The sequence below is a fragment of the Choristoneura fumiferana genome, chromosome 20, assembly GCF_025370935.1.
Source record: "Choristoneura fumiferana chromosome 20, NRCan_CFum_1, whole genome shotgun sequence".
Taxonomy (NCBI): domain Eukaryota; kingdom Metazoa; phylum Arthropoda; class Insecta; order Lepidoptera; family Tortricidae; genus Choristoneura; species Choristoneura fumiferana.
The window spans coordinates 4,877,539-4,897,095 of NC_133491.1; the positions used below are offsets into that span (position 1 = coordinate 4,877,539).

At 36.8% G+C, this 19,557-nt stretch overlaps 1 protein-coding gene across 8 annotated transcripts in view; it reads left to right on the forward strand.

Moving 5' to 3' along the window:
• The window catches only part of LOC141439211 (atrial natriuretic peptide receptor 1-like), a 456,076-nt gene that overhangs the window by 217,545 nt on the left and 218,974 nt on the right, over positions 1-19,557 (forward strand). For 2 of the 8 annotated variants that reach the window (XM_074103397.1, XM_074103393.1), the window contains exon 1: positions 13,674-13,851. The exons of 2 other annotated variants lie outside the window; for them this stretch is intronic. Coding sequence is in view for 1 of the 6 variants with exons in the window: in XM_074103400.1 (XP_073959501.1) it covers positions 13,840-13,842 (3 nt within the window). In the remaining 5 variants the exon portion in view is untranslated. Of the gene's footprint in view, positions 1-13,673; positions 13,871-19,557 lie in introns of those variants that run through there. 4 more of the 8 variants (XM_074103394.1, XM_074103400.1, XM_074103395.1 and 1 more) reach the window with 3 other exon arrangements.

Genomic DNA, 19,557 nt, shown 5'->3' on the forward strand with positions numbered 1-19,557 from the left:
TTTATAGACTCATTAAATGTAGTATACATGTAGCTGGACTTCTGGAATAATATATAGGGTAGGGTAGGGTACTTTTTGTCCCAATATTACCACGGGATAGGGTAAAAGCTTGAAATTTCGACTGCTGGGTTTAGTCTTGAAATTTTAGACAGTTGTTCTAACAAAATCTCAATGATGGTCTTCATTTAAAATTTATTCGATTTTAAATTTGGGAATTCTCAGGGGAATATTGTAAATACCGGAATTTCAATTGTAACTATCAGATCGAATAGAAACGCGTGCGAAGCCACGGGTAAACTTTTGTACAATCATATTGAAATTAAATAAGAAGATAGTTTGAGATCCTGTGAAAGACAGAGTAATTTTAATCCCGTATTTTTTTTCCACGCGTGCTCGATACACGAATTTTTCGCTAAGTCGCGGGCAACCAGCTAGTTATATAAATTTACCCAATTTTTGGCCAACAATGCCCCGTAAGTTATTATACCTCGGGGACGTGGGAAAATAACTTTGAAAAGCTGTCAGTACTTATAAGCCCACGCATCAGTTCATCCCTCGTCAGCCGTCACCAAGCTTAACTTTAGCTCTAACTTTAAACCACAATATTCAATTAATCAGGTAGCTTCAAGTTAATTTACTAATAATTTATTCTGCAGCACGTTACCGATTTGTCACTTCTATCTTACGTTACATTTTCTGCGATAACTTTTTCTTTATAAAATTACAGAATTAAATGTATGGGACGACCGAATGGCCGAGTGGTTAAAGAACCTGACTAAGAAGCTTGAGGTCCCGGGTTCGAATTCCGGCCGGGGCAGTCTTGGTTGTGTAACTTTGTGACCAACACGTTTGAAACGTCACGATCTATCTACTTAATCTGTTTAATTCTCATCTATCCATAGTGCCCACAAATACGTCAGAAGCTAATTCAATGAAGTTGTTGGTCAGATCAATCATCAGGCGGTCCTCTTGCCGTGCGGTTAATTGCCGCCCCGTGGTTACAATCCACATTCTGGCCAACCAATTAGGTTAGCGAAAATGAAATTGTCACTATGCTTACACTGCTATAGCGTTTTTTTTTCACGGAGTGAGGAAAGGAACCGGGCAAGTTTAGTGTAAGTCGGACTTTTGCACTGAGGGATGCCGTACCTAAAAATACAAGATGCCTCTGACTATGGCGCTTTGAATGCAAGGTTCGATTTTATTCGCATAACTTTTATTCGCCCACCTTTGGCCTCAACTGCACTTTTTATCAGGTGAGATAGGAGTCAATCTCGGGGCAGTTTAATGTAAAAAAAAACTTAGCTTCTTTTGTTTTGTAGCATTTTAAAATAACTTGAGTTCAGATAATTTATTGATCCTCAAAGTTAAAGGATACACTGGAAACATTGATTTAACGAATCCATTTATTTGTTAAATCAGTGTATCGGACATGGTAGTATTATTATTGCTGTGGCATGGTACGAGAGCTGAATTACCATGGTATGGGGTCCTTTAAATTATTTGACATCTCTTTAAGATAGTTTATTAACGTGCTGTGAATTTAACTAGTATTGTATTGCATACATTGAAAATTGCATTTATTTTGTATGTCTATTCTTCTCAGCTAATTTGTATTAAAAAAATCTGCTTGAAAAAAAAAACACTGGACATATTTATAAAAAGTTGCAGAACAAAAGTAGCTCAGTTATACGATTCAACATTGCATTTAAAGCCCCAGGGGTAGAGGCACCTGTAGATATATTATTTTGAAGTCTGACTAAGTACTTAGAATGGATTGGTATCCCTGGTTCTTAGGTATTTGCAATTCCAGGATTAGATTACTAAACGAAGTATAGTCGACCAGAAATTGGTTTACCACCCTAAGGTTTATTTTTTATTTCATTTAAAATATGGCTTCTGTCCTATTTTAGGACAATTTCGCCAGTGTCGAAGTAAGCTCTCTTTGGGAGCGACGTTGTACGGTGATTGTAGTTTTTGCAACTTGATAGTAAAATTTCAGAAACCACGTGGAGACAACTTGCGCATTAAAAATGTCAGACACGAGAGCAATATATAATTTTGTGATCACTGTTCACTGTTAAGGTTAATGTCCGCATTAAACACTATCTAAATTGAATCCACCCTAAGGTTTAATGTCATTTGTAGTGCTTAAAACGTCAAAGCATAGTTTCACTCACAAGTCAAAGTGACAACCAGCCTTATTGTTGTATTTCTGAAGTAGGAACTGTCATTAAAATTGGTAAAGCACTTTCTTGGTTGACCATACGTAATAGCTGAAGAAGATGATGATACGTAATAACAATCAAGCGACCAGCTTTCCCTTTGATGGTCGGAATGGTTGGCCAGATAACGGTTGACGGCTTGCGCGACCTTTTGGAGAGGCGGACATTTGGGGTTAACTACATATAATTACAATCTAACCTTACTCGCGGATTTTCTCACGTAAACCAGATTTAGCATTTAAATTCCGAGATTTTACTAAAATCTCACGGGAATTCCCATAAATGGTATGTGTATGAATGTTCTAATTCTTACTGAATCCGTGAAGGAACTCTAGTCCAAACATTTTTAGTGAGTCTGCCGTGCGTAAGGTAACGGCGCCTATTACCGGGGGTATCGAAATCGACGGCCATCACCGCGGCAATTTAAAATACGCATTTTATAATCAAACCGATAGATTTCTTAAAAAATATATTTTACACGTTAAAAGCTTATTTAGTCGACTCACGGATCTATGAGCGCTAGTGTATGTGAATGAATCAAACTTCTCCCAATTCGTGATTTTCCGAAATGGCACCGAAGGAAGAGGATTTGCCATACTAACGCGTGACACCACATACAAGCAGACTCGAATCTTATTTAGTGTTTTACAAAATAGTTATGGCAATTGAACTAATGTTATGGTTTTTTAATGGCTTTTTATAGTTTTTTGTACGAGTTCTGAATACTTTTTGTATATTTTTTGGCCCGGAAATACGATTAAAATGGAAAATAAAATACAGCGGCGATAGGCGCCATTTTTAACTGTTGATTGTAATACCGTGGTATACCACGGTAATAGTTAAAGTTGTGATTTTGGTTCTTCATGCTTTATTTTTGGTATAAATTATCGTTTATATAATTTGTTACAGTTATTCCAATCTTGATCTATTCACGCTTTTAAAAAACTATTTCCGTGGTATGAAAAGTATTAACAAACTCTTAATTTTTAACAAAAACTTCAATACTGAATTGGTAGTTTCTATAGAAACCGTTATTTTGGCAAGTTGTTTAAATATTGCGATAAAATTTTATATTTACTTACCAGTTATGTAATTTTGGTTACATGCCAAGGATGTAATAAGTATTTTTGATTTGTAATGCAAACACAACTATATCCTATTGTTTGTTTGGGTCGGAATTAGATTTTACAATACCCCAAATTAAGCCAATTAACGATGGTATGATCGCATAACCCTCGGTAATAGAATGTATGGGAATCTATTACCGACCCATTCAATTGTCTTAGGGTCGGTAATAGGGTTCTTAAAGAAGTACCTATTACCGAGTGACATTTTATTTTTCTGTTAAAATAATTCACATTTAGGGTACCGTAAGTGCAGATTTTTTTGATAAAGTTGTGACTTTTACTCAGCATGCATACATCAAACTATTACTGGTGGCATAAGCATAAAAAACACAGTGGGCTGGATACACTATTCGTATCATACTTTAGTTTTTTATTTAGTTTTCTCAAAAAAAAAATTGGTGTACAATATAATATACAGAACCAAAGCCATTACCTTTTTTTAATCCCTCGGTATTAAGTTCCAAATAATGAGTTGGGTTCCTATTACCGATGGTAGGAAATTGCTGTTTTTTTATACCCTCGGTAATAAAACCTCAATTCGCGGTAATAGAATCACAGCCAGTCCATTACCACGGTAATAGAAGATTTGGGTATTTTGATTTCAATAATTATTTTATCAAATACTAATAACTAAAGCAAGCCCAAAAAGTTGCGACACTGAAAGTTCAATAAACGCTCTTCAATAAAAAAAATATTCTCGTTTGTTGAGGAGCTTTGATACCCTTAATTTTTGGGACTCATTTGAAAACTTCCTTAAGTACCACGGTAATAGGCGCCGTTACCTTAGGCCGGAAATATGAACTCTGCGGCAACGTAAGCTTATTGAAGAAGACTGTTACCGTTTATCACTCGAGCGCGCAGAAAATCCTAACGAAATGCTCACTCTTCAGGAAAAAGTATATTAAGCCCAATCTTTCTTCCACCACGTTGTTGAGCTTTAATTTTCTAGAAAATGCCTGTCACACTTAACACATGGAGGTTGCACTGGGCGGCGTACGGCACGTTTTATGTCTACTACTTGGCTTAATTGGGTTGAGATTTTAGTCCAGGGCCATTGCCGAAATCTCGAACACATAATGAACTGTACTCAAATGTGAAACGTACTTTTGCTTGTACCGTACTTACCTTAGGTGCGGAAGACAAACAGCACAATACGTCAAAAGTCAAATAATGCAAAAACAACTGATGGTTTTTTTTTAATAGCCTATACAGTGTCCCACTGCTGGGAAAAGGCCTTCCCTTTCTTCTTCCACTCGTCTCTGGCTTCGGCAAAATGTTGCCAGTCAAGCTGGAATCGCTCCAAATCGTCCCGCCACCTTCTTTTAGGCATACCTCTGCTCCGGTGCCCATCGCTTGGAACCCAATCAGTGGTGATTTTGGCCCAACGATCCGTATGCATCCGGCAGACATGACCTGCCCAGTCCTACTTGAGTTTGGCGGTCTTTGGCCCCACATTAACAATTCGGGTTTTTGAGCGCAGTTCAGTGTTTCTTATTCTATCGGCACTTCGAACACTTTGAGTTTAGACTTCTGGAACTCAGTCAAAGACCAGGACTGAGCACCGTAGGTTAGGATAGGCAGGATGCACATGTCAACGAGATTGCATTTTAAAGCTAGGTGAAGTTTACCCTTCATCAGTGCTTTCATGGACCAGTAGCTCCTCCAGGCATTTTCGATACGTTTGTCGGCTTCTTTGCCTTGTCTGTTTTCGAGGGAGACTGTCTGGCCCAAATAAGTATACTCGTTGACATACTGAATCACATGCCTATCTACTGTTACCCTACATTTGATGCTATTTGTCATCAACTTAGTCTTTGACCGATTTATCGTAACGTAAGTCCAACTTCAAGGCTTGCTGTGCTTAGTTCTTGGAGCATTTTTTGTAGTTCGCTCGCCGATGTTGAAAAGAGAACGATATCAACTGTCAACTTTTTACTTCCGACATCGATTCCCTGGCTTTGCCAAGAGTTTGACTAATAATGGATTTTTATAAAATTTGGTGTGGTAGTTAGCCACTTCGAATAACACATGGCTACTTTTTATCTCGTCTCGATATTCCGACGGGATCGAGATAAAATCTAGAAGTATCTCAACCGCTAGGGTTTTGTGTTATGAAATATGGCACAGATTTTGTGCCAACGAAGATCACAGCATATTAAGAATTGCCACGGGATATTTTTTGCAGAAAAAGTCACGGGCAAGAGCTGTAGCTACATAGTGAAGCTAAAGAATCCTGTAAAAGACATTGCAAATTGTCAAAAAATCCATTCAGTGCCTGCGTGACGATGATGATGGTGATTGTCCGACTGATTTCGGCCACTGCGACCACTTCGAATTCTAATTATTTGATTGGCGCTCATAGATGGCTAAGATGGCTTACATAGCCTATCTTATCGCTTAGCCTATCTTAGCTGTAAAGCTATTCAACTAAGTACTTATCGTAGTGCCTACTTACTCGTATTGTAGATCTGGATCTACCCGACCGTTTAACACCACGTCAAGTTACTGACTATACGCAGACAGCTAACGATTAAACTAGCTCCACAGACAAATTTCAGAACTATCTAAATGAATATGCACTATAGGGACTGATAGCTTCTGGTTGTAGAATTTAATTTTCTGTTTTAATGAAAACTGTTTGAGTTTCAGAATTGTGCAAAATGAATTTCAACGATTATTACTTATACAAAAGCAAAAAGTAATAAGACGCTAGTTTTAGTGGTGTGAAGAGATCATCATCAGCTGGAAGACGTTCACTACTGAAACAAGGCCTCCCTCTTAGAAGGCCAAAATGAACGACATCTCGCCACTTGCATAAACCCGTTGCCCGCATGTCTCACAATGTCGCCAGCCCACCTGTAGGCGTGAAAAGATCGTTATCATTTTTTTTTTTTATCGCATCAACGTACCTCATTGTCAAATTCAAAGTCAAAATATCTTTAGGTACTTATTCCTTTTTTTTTACATAAAACTAACCATGATTGATCCCTATCTCACCTAATGATACAATTTAGGCCATAACAAGCACTTACGAATGACTGAAATCTACCACCAGGTGTGGAAACCCTCTGTTGAGAAGAATCCGCCAAGAAACTCAACGAGGTATATATTGTTGAAAACCGTCCCACATAGACATAAATACATACCTACATACGCCATCATCATCCGAAAGACGTCCATTGCTCAACAAAGGCCTCCCACTCAGAACGCCGCTCGAAAAACCATCTGACAGTCAGATAAATAACCTAACCATAAAAATTACATTTTTAATACAAGCTTGTTTGCTGGCTGTACTTTCTGTTGACTGTACTTGCATTGTCACCCAAACTACATTTGCATAGCAAACTTCAAGTCGATGCTATTAACCGTTGAAGAGTTCTGTCATGCGGAGACGATCCTGGCTGGACTACCAGGATGTCACTACATTCCAAATTTCAAGTCAACCTGACTACTGGAAGTTGATTAAATTTAACTTGCAAGATTTAACTACAGACAGACAAGAAGACTGACAGACAGACAGACACAGACAACAGGACAGGTGAAACTAAATAAAAGCTTGTAAAATAGTACATTGTGTCTTAAGGGCGGTAAATAAGGAATTACGAACGAGAATTACGAATTCACCGGGACATGCGAAGTTCCCAAGTTATACGCTTAGGTGGAACGATAAAGAATATAGCAGAACAAATTTGGAGCACGTCGAAATTTTCAGTATGTTTTAAACGAAAACTTTGGGAATTTGTTTAACAAGTGCACGGTTGTAAATCTTTCGTGTCGAGGCGTAAGCCGCTCGGGCTTTAGGGCGAGGCGTAAAAACATACATTGTGAAACTTGGGGTAAAATTGTTCAGTAATTTATTTAAACGGGTTTCTATAAATACAAAATGGGTCCATAGTCATATTGGTGTCTCAGTATTTGTGTTTCCATTATTCGAAATAGAATGTTTACAAGTTTAGTTTCTACGGAAAGTAACAGCGGCTGTCATGGATTTTTTTTAATTCCACCAGACAAACAAAGGCCTAAGAATACTTGAGCTAGACAATGCGGGCGTGGAAGGTTAGGGCAGAGGGTAGTTATTGAAAAGAGAAGAAATCTTGCTTATTATTACAGCTTGTTTATTTACAGTAGTTATTGGCTTATAAGTAGGTAGTATGTTTGCTAAATTTATTATGATAAATTATTTTAAACTATTAACAAGAATTTTAAAAATTTCAGCATATATATATATATATATATATTTAATAAATTAAAAATAAATATCATAGAACAAATGACACCAGTTATTATTGACTTAGTCTCTACCTAACCAAAGTAGTACGTATAACACAAACGTAACGTAAAACGTAATACATAATATATTAAACATCCAAGACCCGAGAACAAACATTTGTATTATTCATACATAAATATATTCTGCTCCGGCCGGTGATCGAACCCGGGTTCTCAAGTTTTATAGTCATTTATTCTTAGTGCCGTACCAGTCTTTGTCGCGTCGAGAAAAGTTATGGTAAGGCCATACTCAAATTGATGGGAATTTGGAGGGTGTTGTTTTTATTGAGTACCAATTATTACCGTGCGGTATAGAGTTAAAATTTAATACAATAAAATTACGAAAAAAAGCAACATTAAAAGTTCTCCTTCGTGGTATTTATTTCTTCAAATTTAAATAAAACTAAATAATAAACTTATTCTCTCAAATAATGTAAAAATAGTTTCTCAAAATGACGTACCTAATATTGATAAAGAATACAATACAATACAATACAATATAAAGACTCTTTATTGTACATCAGAAATAGTAAGCGATACAGAAAACAGAACAGAAATAAAAATATAAATAAATAGAAAAGAATTAATATTGAATTAGTAATCCTTAAGTTTTTGTATGACTTTCTTTCAAAAATCAAATTTAAGGCTATCTTTTTTAATTTATTTTTTATTTAAATCTACGCAATTTCTACTTATTAAAACAGATTAGACAAAAATGCAGTACTTTTATTAGTTCCCGCATACGAGGGGTAAAAAACTCAACATAATTGGAATCCATCTCAATTTTTGATGTATTGGTGAAAAACAACTCCAAAGGTTAGTTGAACTTCGAATCTCCCTTTAAAATACATTAAGAAACGCTATTAATATGCTAATATTACCTTTTTTCCAGCAACGGATTCTCCCTAAGGACAAAGTTTGCCGTCCACTACGACGATCCAATTCATCTTGCCTGCTCCACTTGGGATTTTCGGACCCTGTTTGGGTTGGACGGTTTATTAGGAAACAAATGAAAATTTCGACATCAGACATTGAGTTTGGACAAAATAATTTGTGAACTTTATTAGTTGGATAAACCTCGATAGAAGGATTATTAGAAGGATTATTATAAACAGCCATTTTTATAGAATACTAGCCGTTATCCGCGACTCCTTCAGCGAAGGATTCGTTTATCGCTATCCCGCGAGAACTGTGCAATTTTCCGGTATAAAAAGTATCCGGGACCCAAACTATATGTACACCTAATTTTATCTGAATCGGTTCTGTGGTTTAGACGTGATGATGTATCAAACAGACATACAAACTTTCGCATTTATAATATTAGTGGGACAATAGATTTTATTATTTATGAGGCCGACGCGCGCTTGGCTGGTTTCCACAATTGAGTGTGACAGAGATAGGGCCTGTTTACTTTCTGATATATGTTAGCTTATTCACCCAACTGGTCATACAATTTTTTTCAATATGGAAACGCAAATGTTTGACGGAAGAAAGACCTTGGACTTTACTTACACACATATTACACTGTACTTAATGTGTTTTTTTTTAAAAGATTCCGTAATAACAATGTTTTGTTTACTCGTTATTGTTTCCTGGTTTAACATTTATAGAACAAAATGTATTAATAGTAGGAAGGAAAATTGGTTACTAATGTAAATTGTTTGTCGTCGTTGTTCTTCGCTGCTTAGCCAAGTCAGTGGCTACTTACTGTTTTTTAAACTTTCACGAACGTATGGTTCCTTGCGGAAACCAAAGAAATTCCCGGTGACGAGCCCCCAAAAATGTGGGAACCAGTTCGTGAATGAAACGCAGCAGTATAGTTTGTAGTTGCCTTTATTGGCCAGCGAATTTGAAAAAAAATATATGAATCGTATAAAATTACGTTAGAAAGGAAAGCACAATAAACACACACGTCTGTTTACGTTCTTCGTACGCCGTCAACTGCCATAACATCTCATTTGTTCTTCACTCAAACTCAGTATTCATTCTTCGTTCAAATTCAAACGTACATCATCTCATCACGCTTCAATACACGCATACCACACTCCACATACATAATATTTTGTTTAATGAACTAGTACCTGGGCGATCGAGCTCCGCTCGGGCTAAAACTTTTTTTTCATTTCTCATCCCCAAAAACCCCTACATACCAAATTTCATCCAAATCGTTGGAGTCGTTTCCGAGCTTCTGATTATATAATGTATAACATATACAAAAATTGCTCGTTTAAGGGTATTAGATATATATGTACGAGTAGATAGATATTCATTAGTCTGCTTTTCCCTTTTTAAGGAAAATGAAACTGTTGGAGTGCCTTACACAATTAACCTTTTAGTGACTAACCGTTTAAATTATGTCAGAGGTAATTAGCAATTGGTCTAAGTAGAAAGTAGTCTAAAAGTTCTTGACAAAGTCGACGGAGCTCCGCTTGGCGGAGCTCCTATGCCGTGTGGCTGAGGCGCTTCGCGTCTTGACGAACCAACCTAATCTATATTTTTTTTCAAGTTTCCGACACAAATAGGTTAGGACCAGCTTTTTAGACGATACCAAATTAATTAATCTTTATAAGACCAGTGTCGTATTGCCGAACGCCCACGCGCTCACGATTGCATTTATCATCTGTTTTTACTCTCATCCCATACCGTGCGACAGAAAGAAGTGGTGAAAATAATTGTGATGACGAGTGCGTTAGGCAGTAAAGATCTAGAAATTATTATTGTCAACAAGCCTATTGGCTGGGAATCGTTTTAATTAGTCCCCCTTCGATTTAACTCTCCATCCTGCTTCATCATCATCATTATCCCTGCCTCTATATGATACGTTCCTCTGCTGGGCACAAGCCTCCTGTCAGATTGAGAGGACTCGGGCCGTAGTTCCCACGCAAGCCCAGCGCGTATTGAGAACTTCATACAAACATTGAATTGCTTCGCAGATTCGTGCAGGTCTTCTCACGATTTTCTCCTTCTCTGTGAACCCGTGGTAAATTTACCCATGAATTAAGAAAAAACAAAGAGGTGCGAGAACGGGTTTGAACCCACGATCCTCTGCTTGAAGTCTACCACGACTTTTTCCGTGCCCATCTTACTTATTCTTCAATATTGTTTAAATTTTATCTCCTAAATATTTTACTCCATGGAGCAGACGGTCATGCTCGTAAAGATTATATTAAAGTATATTACAAGAGATAAACTACACAATGTATGTCTGCGAAACAATGCAAAATTATTCTTTATTATGTAAAAACCTTTTCACGTCGTTAAATCTAAATTTGGTAGTTTTCATTTCAAATCAGTTACAGATATATGTTATGTTATGTTACACAGATTAAAATGTAAAACTTTATACACAGTTTCCACAGAAACAAAAGAAGCCATGTTTACCTAAATGTTTTTTAGTGTTTAGGTTAATTTTAGATTTTAGGCTCTTTTGACTTTTCCTGTAGTGTCTACTCTCGTTTCTGTCGTCTTATTAATCATTCCGAGGTTAACTGGAAGTGATCCCTTTATGGGTTCTCTATCGTTAATCCGAATTTCATATGCCCGATTGTATCGTTTTCTAGAATTTTCATTTGCCATAAAGTAATTTATTTCTGAAATAGTAATTTCTTCAGAGTTGATACTAAACTAACCTAACCTAACCTACTGCATTCTATGTGATGGCATTAAAAAATCCTGAAAACAGCACGGTTCTATATATTTTACGGCAAACGTTGGTATGGCAATTGAAATTCGGGCAAGTAAAGGTAAACGCGCTTCATGGGATAAGTTCGCCTTTGTAAATCTGTCAATGATTTCTAATGTGTTGATTGTCATTTGTCTTATGTACAATAAAGGTTACACATACATACGTATATACTTGTAGGATTACTCCGTTGTCTGTCTGTAAGTCAAAAACTTTTTCTCATCAATGTGTAGCGGTGTTAAGATAAAAGTAATAAAATTTTGAAATTGTAGTTTGCGTTTGCCCTACGACGCTCTGTCTGCGAGGCCTTAAGGTCTCACCACAAGGTTACCACGACTTTAGTAAAAAAAAAAAAACCGGCCCCGTACGAGTTGTAAGGTTCCGACCCATTATCTATACATACAACATTAGACATTAGATTGAAAATACAAACTGAAATATAGATGCACAGAAAAACCAGAAAAATAAGACCAGCACTGGGAATCGAACCCAGGTCCTCGGCATTCCGTGCCACGTGTTATACCGCTACACCACTGCTGCCAGCAGTGCATCTATATTTCAGTTTGTATTTTCAATTTAGGTTTTACGGGATGACCGTAAAAGTAAAAATTTGGAATTGAAATAAAACATACAAAAGGATTCCAAAAAAACAATCTTAATTAGACATTAGAAAAAAAAGGTCAAAAAATCAAGTTTGCTGTATGGGAGCCCCCTTAAATATTTATTTTATTCTGTTTTTAGTATTTGTTGTTATAGCGGCTACAGTAATAGATAGATAGAAACTTTAATCCTCATAACAAAATAACATGGCTCTATACACGTTACACATAATCAATTAATACATAATCTGTGAAAATATCAAGTGTCTGACTATTACGACTCAAGAGATAGAGCCCTGTGACAGACGGACGGACAGACAGAGACAGACAGCGGAGTCTCAGTTATAGGGTTCCGTTGGCACCCTTTGGATACGGAACCATTAAAAACAAATCGCTTACCATCAGACGATCCGCCTGCTCGTTTGCCCCCTATACCATAAAAAAAACAAGTCAAATTCTTATCACTCATGTATTTCTAAGGTATGAAAACTCCAGAAGATTATTGTGTTCTATTAATAGATTTTTTATGGCTAACATAATTACCGCTTGCGTTTTTAATGTTTCCAATTTAACTTAAATATCCTGCATTAAGTATTAAGTACTAAGTTTACAATTTTATTTCATGAGAAAATTTTACGTTTTACTATTCAAAATCACGAGCACTATTTATTTTTGTAAAGAAAATAGTGGCATTTTTTATTGTCATTTTTGTAGTCACTTTTGTCTAAATTCAGCGCATAGTTTATGGTGGTTACAAAATGTCTTTACGTGGCGAATTTAGCGGACAGCTTATATTTACGAAATCGGAAAGTAACTCTGTTTGTCTGATATCTCTTCACGCGTAAACTGCTGAACTGATTTAGATGAAATTTGGTAAACAGATAGTTTGAGGATAGTTTTGATCCCGGAAAATTACATAGTTCTAGCGGGATTCTTCGCATTCGGAAGCTAGTAAAATACTGTTTTTAAGAAAAGTAGTCACGTCTATCGATCTCATTCTAACATACTTACGTGCTCTTTCTCTCGCATTACCAATCTATGTGATTAATACACATATTCTAAATCGATGCTCGAAACGCATATAAAAATACGAAAGTAGAACAACGTAATCATTCAAATTAAATGGTCAGGTCACTGACGCATATTGCTTTATGTTTCGGATCAATCCACGGTTCTTTGTCAAGGTGTGCTGGAAACCTATCCCGTATGCGTAAAAAGGTAAATCAGACGTCATGGCTCTTTCAACCGTCTCTTTCTTTGCTAGAGTATTAGTATCCATCAGCTAAGATCACTGTTATCTACCTCCACAACTCCCGGTCTGGCTCATCAGTCTTTTACATACGTGACAAAACTTCCCGCCGTCTTTTTCCTCCTCATTCATCATCATCATCAAATCAGCTGCAATCAATGTAGGACACAGGCCTCCCCCATAGACCTCCAGTTGCTTCGATTACAAGCGGCCTGCATTCACCGTTAACCCACGATTTTAACCAGGCCATCCGTCCATCTCGTTCGAAGACGTCCTACGTTTGCCGATCTACGTTCTTCATTCGAGAACTTTTTAGCCCCAACGATCATCTGTTCTCCGTGCTATATGGCCTATTCTTTCCACGTCAACGAGCTAATTCCCGTGGCTGTCTCGCTTTTAATCAGTTAAAAATGTGTTATTATTCATCGTAAAGTATGTAACCAGCTAGCATGAAGCGATACAGCGCTGGCTGCACGCTCAGGGTTATCATTTTAGCGACCGCCAGTCTCGTTTGTGCTTCTGGTGGGGATACACGCGTCTCGAGCGATTTTTCGCGGGAAACAAAAGACGAACGCGCGCCGAAACTAAGTGAAGAAAAAACAATTGAAAAGTGAATTCATTGAATAAATTTAGTGGAAAGGTTGAGTGAGTCAAGTGCGCGTAGTGTCCAACGATATTATGAAAACGAATGGTGAATTTGGTTTGTTGATGAGGCTAGAGTAACGAGTTTTATTTAATTCGAAAAAACATGGCACAAATGCGATAAACGTCTGTTTACGGTCTATTTGCGGTATAGAATTCAGCTGTTTAAATATGGCTGGATTGTGACGTGTATATACATATTACGGTACCAACAAAATAATTTTATTCACGTTTAAACTTCGGCTATTATTGTGAAAAAGATCCGTGACAGAGATTAATAAGCCGAAGTTTTATACATAGAAAACTTGTTTTCGGTGGAACCTTATTACTAACCTATTTTATTTAATACACAACGTTAAGATTTTTTCCCTTTAGTTACATTTTGTAGAAAAGTTCCGCATCAAAAACATCCAAAAATCCCTAATTACTTTGTTCTATTTTTGTACGTCTTTTTTTGTATAATTTCAATTTACAGCGCATTTTGTTTATAATGTAAATGCTGTAGTTTTTAAGTGACAAATAAATAAATCAAATTACGAATATTTCTGATACGACAAACCCGGGGTTTAGTTCAGCCGAGTTTAGACTTGCAAGAAAATTCGTGCAAGTTGCACATTACATTGCGAGGCCGTAAAGCCAACGAGTTGGTAGTGGTCAATCGAGCGCCGCAATGTAATGCAACTTGCACGATTTTTCTTGCAAGTCTAAACTCGGCTTTACATGAAACTACGAATTAAGCGATTACCATCGCCCATGGACACCTGGAACACCAAATGAGTCACAAGTGCGTTGCCGGCCTTTTAGGTAGGAGTACGCTCTATTCTTGAAAGTTTGATGGGCATATGTCCGGGAATACCATAGGCGATAGTTCATTCCACAGTTTTGTTGTACGAGGCAGGAAATTTCTGGAAAAACGCATAGTAGAGGACTGCCAACCATCTAAATGGTGAGGATGGAAGTGTTGGTTGTTCTAGACTATAGAGGAAGGGCTACGAGTTAGCCCGAAACATGTCGAGCTAAATTCTATTTTAGACGTGAGTTATCCGGGTTTATTTCAATATAACATAACTTTATAAACTGTAAAAGCATCAAACATTGCTGGATACGAACGATAATATAAGTTCAACTGCAAAACCTCCTTAAATTGCAGTTTGAACATTAAATTCTACATTGATCGGTTATCAAACAGCTAAATGAAAAGTTTATACCTAAGTAAGCTTTTTTTTTATCGACCTCCAAATATCATTAATCTTAGTCAATTGGAAGTATAATGTACATGCAAGGTGTCAAAACTTGACAGACTGACAGATACTTGGGACAATACAATAATCTTGTCAGTGTTATTTTTTTTTTAATTCGTTTAAAAATTCATTACAGAAGTTATTTCATAAGATTACAAAACTGATATTAAATAGAATATTATTTCTATAGTGCTTCTAGAATGAATATCGCCAATTTTTCGCTTGAGATGCTACAGCGCTCACGTTTACGAGTACTTGTGTTTTTAGGTTTTACTGAATTACGGTTGGTAGCTTTGCGAATGAACTCGTAGAGTTTGAAACGCGGTAGCATTTTGTGTCGTGTTTATGATAATTGAGCCTGCGTGACACATTGTTTTGTGTGGAAGAGGATGAGGGGATTTCTGCATGTTAACCTACTTGTCAGAAATGAGGTGATACGTAGAAGAACAAGGGTCACCGACATAGCCAAGCGAATTAGCTCGTTGAAGTGCCAATGGGCAGGCCATATAGCATGGAAAACAGATGGCCGTTGGGGCCGAAAAGTTCTCGAGTGGAGACCGCGGATCATAAGCGCAACGTAGGACGTCTACCAACGAGATGGACGGATGGGTTCACTAATATGTTGAAGAAAATCGAATGTCATAATTTCGTTTCACATAACAACCTTAAGCAGAATCATCATATCACCGAATTACTTTTTGCATATATATCTTCGCATACTATCATTTCTCATAATTTTGGAGAGCAGAATATTAACATGGCATAATATCGATGAGAATAATATTTATATGTCCGAATAGTTATTACGCAGAAAGATATATAATAATAATAATATCACGGGACAATTCACACCAATTGACCTAGTCCCAAAGTAAGCTTAACAAAGCTTGTGTTATGGGTACTAAGCAACGGATAAATATAATTATATAGATAGATACATACTTAAATACATATTAAACACCCAAGACCCGAGAACAAACATTCGTATTTTTCATACAGATATCTGCCCCGACACGGGAATCGAACCCGGGACCTCACGCTTCGTAGTCAGGTTCTCTAACCACTAGGCCATCTGGTCGTCAAAATAAAAATCGTCGTCAATATATCTCATAGTATTTTAATTTTCATAATGATAAACAGCAGAATAAAATTTTACTAAACATTACTTGCAATTAAATTACGGTTATTATTTAGCCTAACCCTTATTGGTAACAGTAAGATTCTGGCGCTTCGCCGGCCGCTGCCGTGGCACGTTCACTTCGCTCGCTCGGCTCGCGTGCTGTTGTGGCCGTAGTTCTAACCTAACCAAATCTACTTATGTAGCTGCTGTGCTGTTCTGGCGCTACGCCTGCTGCTGTCACAAGTCACAGCGCTCTTACTTTGTTGGCCTTAATTTATGGGAAATGTTCGTACCTTTAACCATGTCAATATGCCATGTTAAGGACAGCACTATTTGAAATTCCGTAAAAATACTATTATATTGTCCAAACTAGTATTTCGCTTTGCCATTATGCCATATAAAAATCCTCGATACTATTGTTCTGCTAATTAATAGTCTGCAGAAGTATATTCGGTGATAACAGTGTTCTATTTAATATTCTGAGAAATGACTATTATTCGAACTGATAATTATGCAAATTTATCATTCGGCTAAAAAAAAATATGTGATACCAGTTATGCGAAGTGTATTTCGGAGAATCGATATTATGCAAGATAAAGGGAACCCGGATGGATGATCTGCTTAAAGTCGCGGGTTCACGGTGGATGCAAGCCGCTGCCAACCGAAGTGTCATGACTGCTTCTCATCAGTTAAAAAAAAACATTTGCGGATAGAATTTACTGCCAATGTATAAATAAACTGTAGTTTAGTTCATTTAACTTATTGACAAGAGGTTCTACAAGACATTTTATTTGTGTACAGGTCGAGTCACCAGAGCTGGCACGAATGGGTTGAACGAAATTAATGTCACTTAAACATTTTGTAAGAATGACAGATGCATGACATTTTCATATTTGTGCGAAGTATATTCAAATAAGTAGCACACAGATACTTTCATTCACTCATTCAATCCATTCGTGCCAGCTCTTGTGAATTGAACTCTAAGTCCCACCGCTGACGATGAGCGAGAAGCGAGTAGAACGAGTAACTAGAAACGAGTGGGCAAGCAGCGAAAAGCGAGTATAGTTTTGTCGCTAGATTCTACTAATAATGTAATGTTGCCGAAACATCGAGGTAAATATTACTCGCGTGTGTTAGCGTGATAAGTCATGTGCGTGGGAGTGAAAATCAGGAAAGTTTAAGACATTATAAGAGCGAGTTCTCGCCGGCAGTGTGAACAGCCAGCGATCAACTATTAATATAAGTGTCTCTTTTACTCACACGGGATCTTATATATTTTGTTCGTTTCTTAAGCGAGAAAATAGTCGAATAGCCAATCGTTTCCTCGCCGGCGGTGAGACAACTGCCTAATAGTTAAAGCAGTAGTCACTTCGGTGTAACGATACTGTCAGTGACGTGGACTTTTGTTTTTAATTTGAAGTCGCATCACATTACATAAGTTAACTTTGGGCAAGGTTGATGTCAGCTAATGTTTTTAAATTAAAATCCATTTACATAGAATAACAGCGTCTCCCCACGGCACTTCATTACATATTTTAAAGCTAATTACCTAATGTATGCTAAAGTTACATACTTTTATTTTCCGAGAATATGTATATTTTATTTTCATTTCGTTAAAAGAGTATTTTTTATAACCGTTGAAATTGCGTACGTTTTCGAATAACTTTTTATTTTAATCAACTCTATCGTCTCTACCTTCTTACTCTCTCGTACTCTCTTTATGACCATTTTATCCGATACGTTTTAAACATTAACGATCAAAATAACGGGTCAACATACCATCAAAACTCTGTAAAAAAAAATCTTTTTCGGAAACCCACTCTTTGTCATTATTAATATACTCAAATACTCAATATGAAAATGTCATTGACCTCGTTAAAATCTTTTGTAGGTATGAATAATGCGATAAATTATATCTAAAATTTAAAATAATATAAAGTTAGAAATAAATATTTTGACTTTTGGCCCGACACTGAGTTAAGATAATTACCGCCGTTATCCTACAAAACAATAGTTATTAACGTAATTTCAATGACATTGACCGAACATAAATAACCTATAAGCATCCCAATTTGTACACACTGTAGGTCAACGATTCTTACTAATCCTTACAAATCCTTCTATCCTACGAATATTATAAATGTGAAAGTTTGTGAAGATGTTTACAGGTTTGGATGTTCGGATGTTAAGATGTTTGTTACTCAATCACGCAATAACGGCTCTACGGATTTACAATAAAACTTTGCGTACAAATAAACAAAGATCGGAATTGATACTTGATATCCCGGTGATGCGTTCCCGTGAGATAATATTTTAAGATTAAACAAGAATAGAGGGCGCTGTCCAAGAACGTTGACGTACCTCAGGTCTCAAGATGACCTGTTAACTTCGTTTGCAATCAATATTATGGCGTTGTGCGAACGAACGTTGTCCTTTAAATTTAATTGTTATCGTAAACTTTTTCAGGCCAAACTCTAAGACAATCATTTATTACGTTGCTATAGTAACAAGAATCGTTTAAGTAACCTGTTATCGTTGTATAGTTCAAAAATTGCACGGGCATAATATACAACAGTTCAGTTAAGACGGCATTAAGCTATTTCTAATGCGGGCGAAGCCGCGGGTTAAGGCTGGTATATTATAAATGCGATGGTATATTATTATCTGTTTGTCTATTAAATGAAATTTAGCGTCAACATAGTTTGAGACCCTGGCAAGAATATAGGATAATTTTATCACGGAAAATTGTAAAGTTGCTTCAGGATAGCCATTAACCAATTGTTCGCAGACGTAGTCACGGGAAAAAGCTATAAGCTAATAAGTAACAAAAAAAATTGGCCAAGTTTGAGTTCGGCTCGCGCATTGAGGATTACGTATAAATTTAAAAGCGAGCAAGAAATAAGTTGTATGCCAGAATCGTAGCAAGTGGAGGGATGTAGTCTCTGCCTACCCCGTTGGGAAAGAGGCGTGATTTTATGTATGTATGTGTATGTAAGAAATAAGTTTCCAGTTTATGGTATTTCTATGAAAAATAAAAGCTATTTTCGGCGAATTTGAGGTTTTACTTCTTTTACTTGTGCTGTGAGGCTTTGCTTCGTACCAAATTTTATGATTCTATATGAACGAGTACTTATCGTATTTTAAGTGTGCAAAAAAACAAAAATTTGTAGTTTTGATTTGCATAAACTCACTTTTTACGGTTGCACGAGGTGATTGTTATCCCCATGCGTTCCTGATAAAGCAGCATTTCCACCAATGATGTATGAGGATGTGTTGCGAGGGATGTGTTTTTCATTAAGATAAAGTCTCCTCGTTCCATTCTCCATACAAACGTAGTCCCGGTCTCATTTGAAAACTAGGCAACATAAATAGATGAAATTTTGTAAGTATGGACTAGACGTAA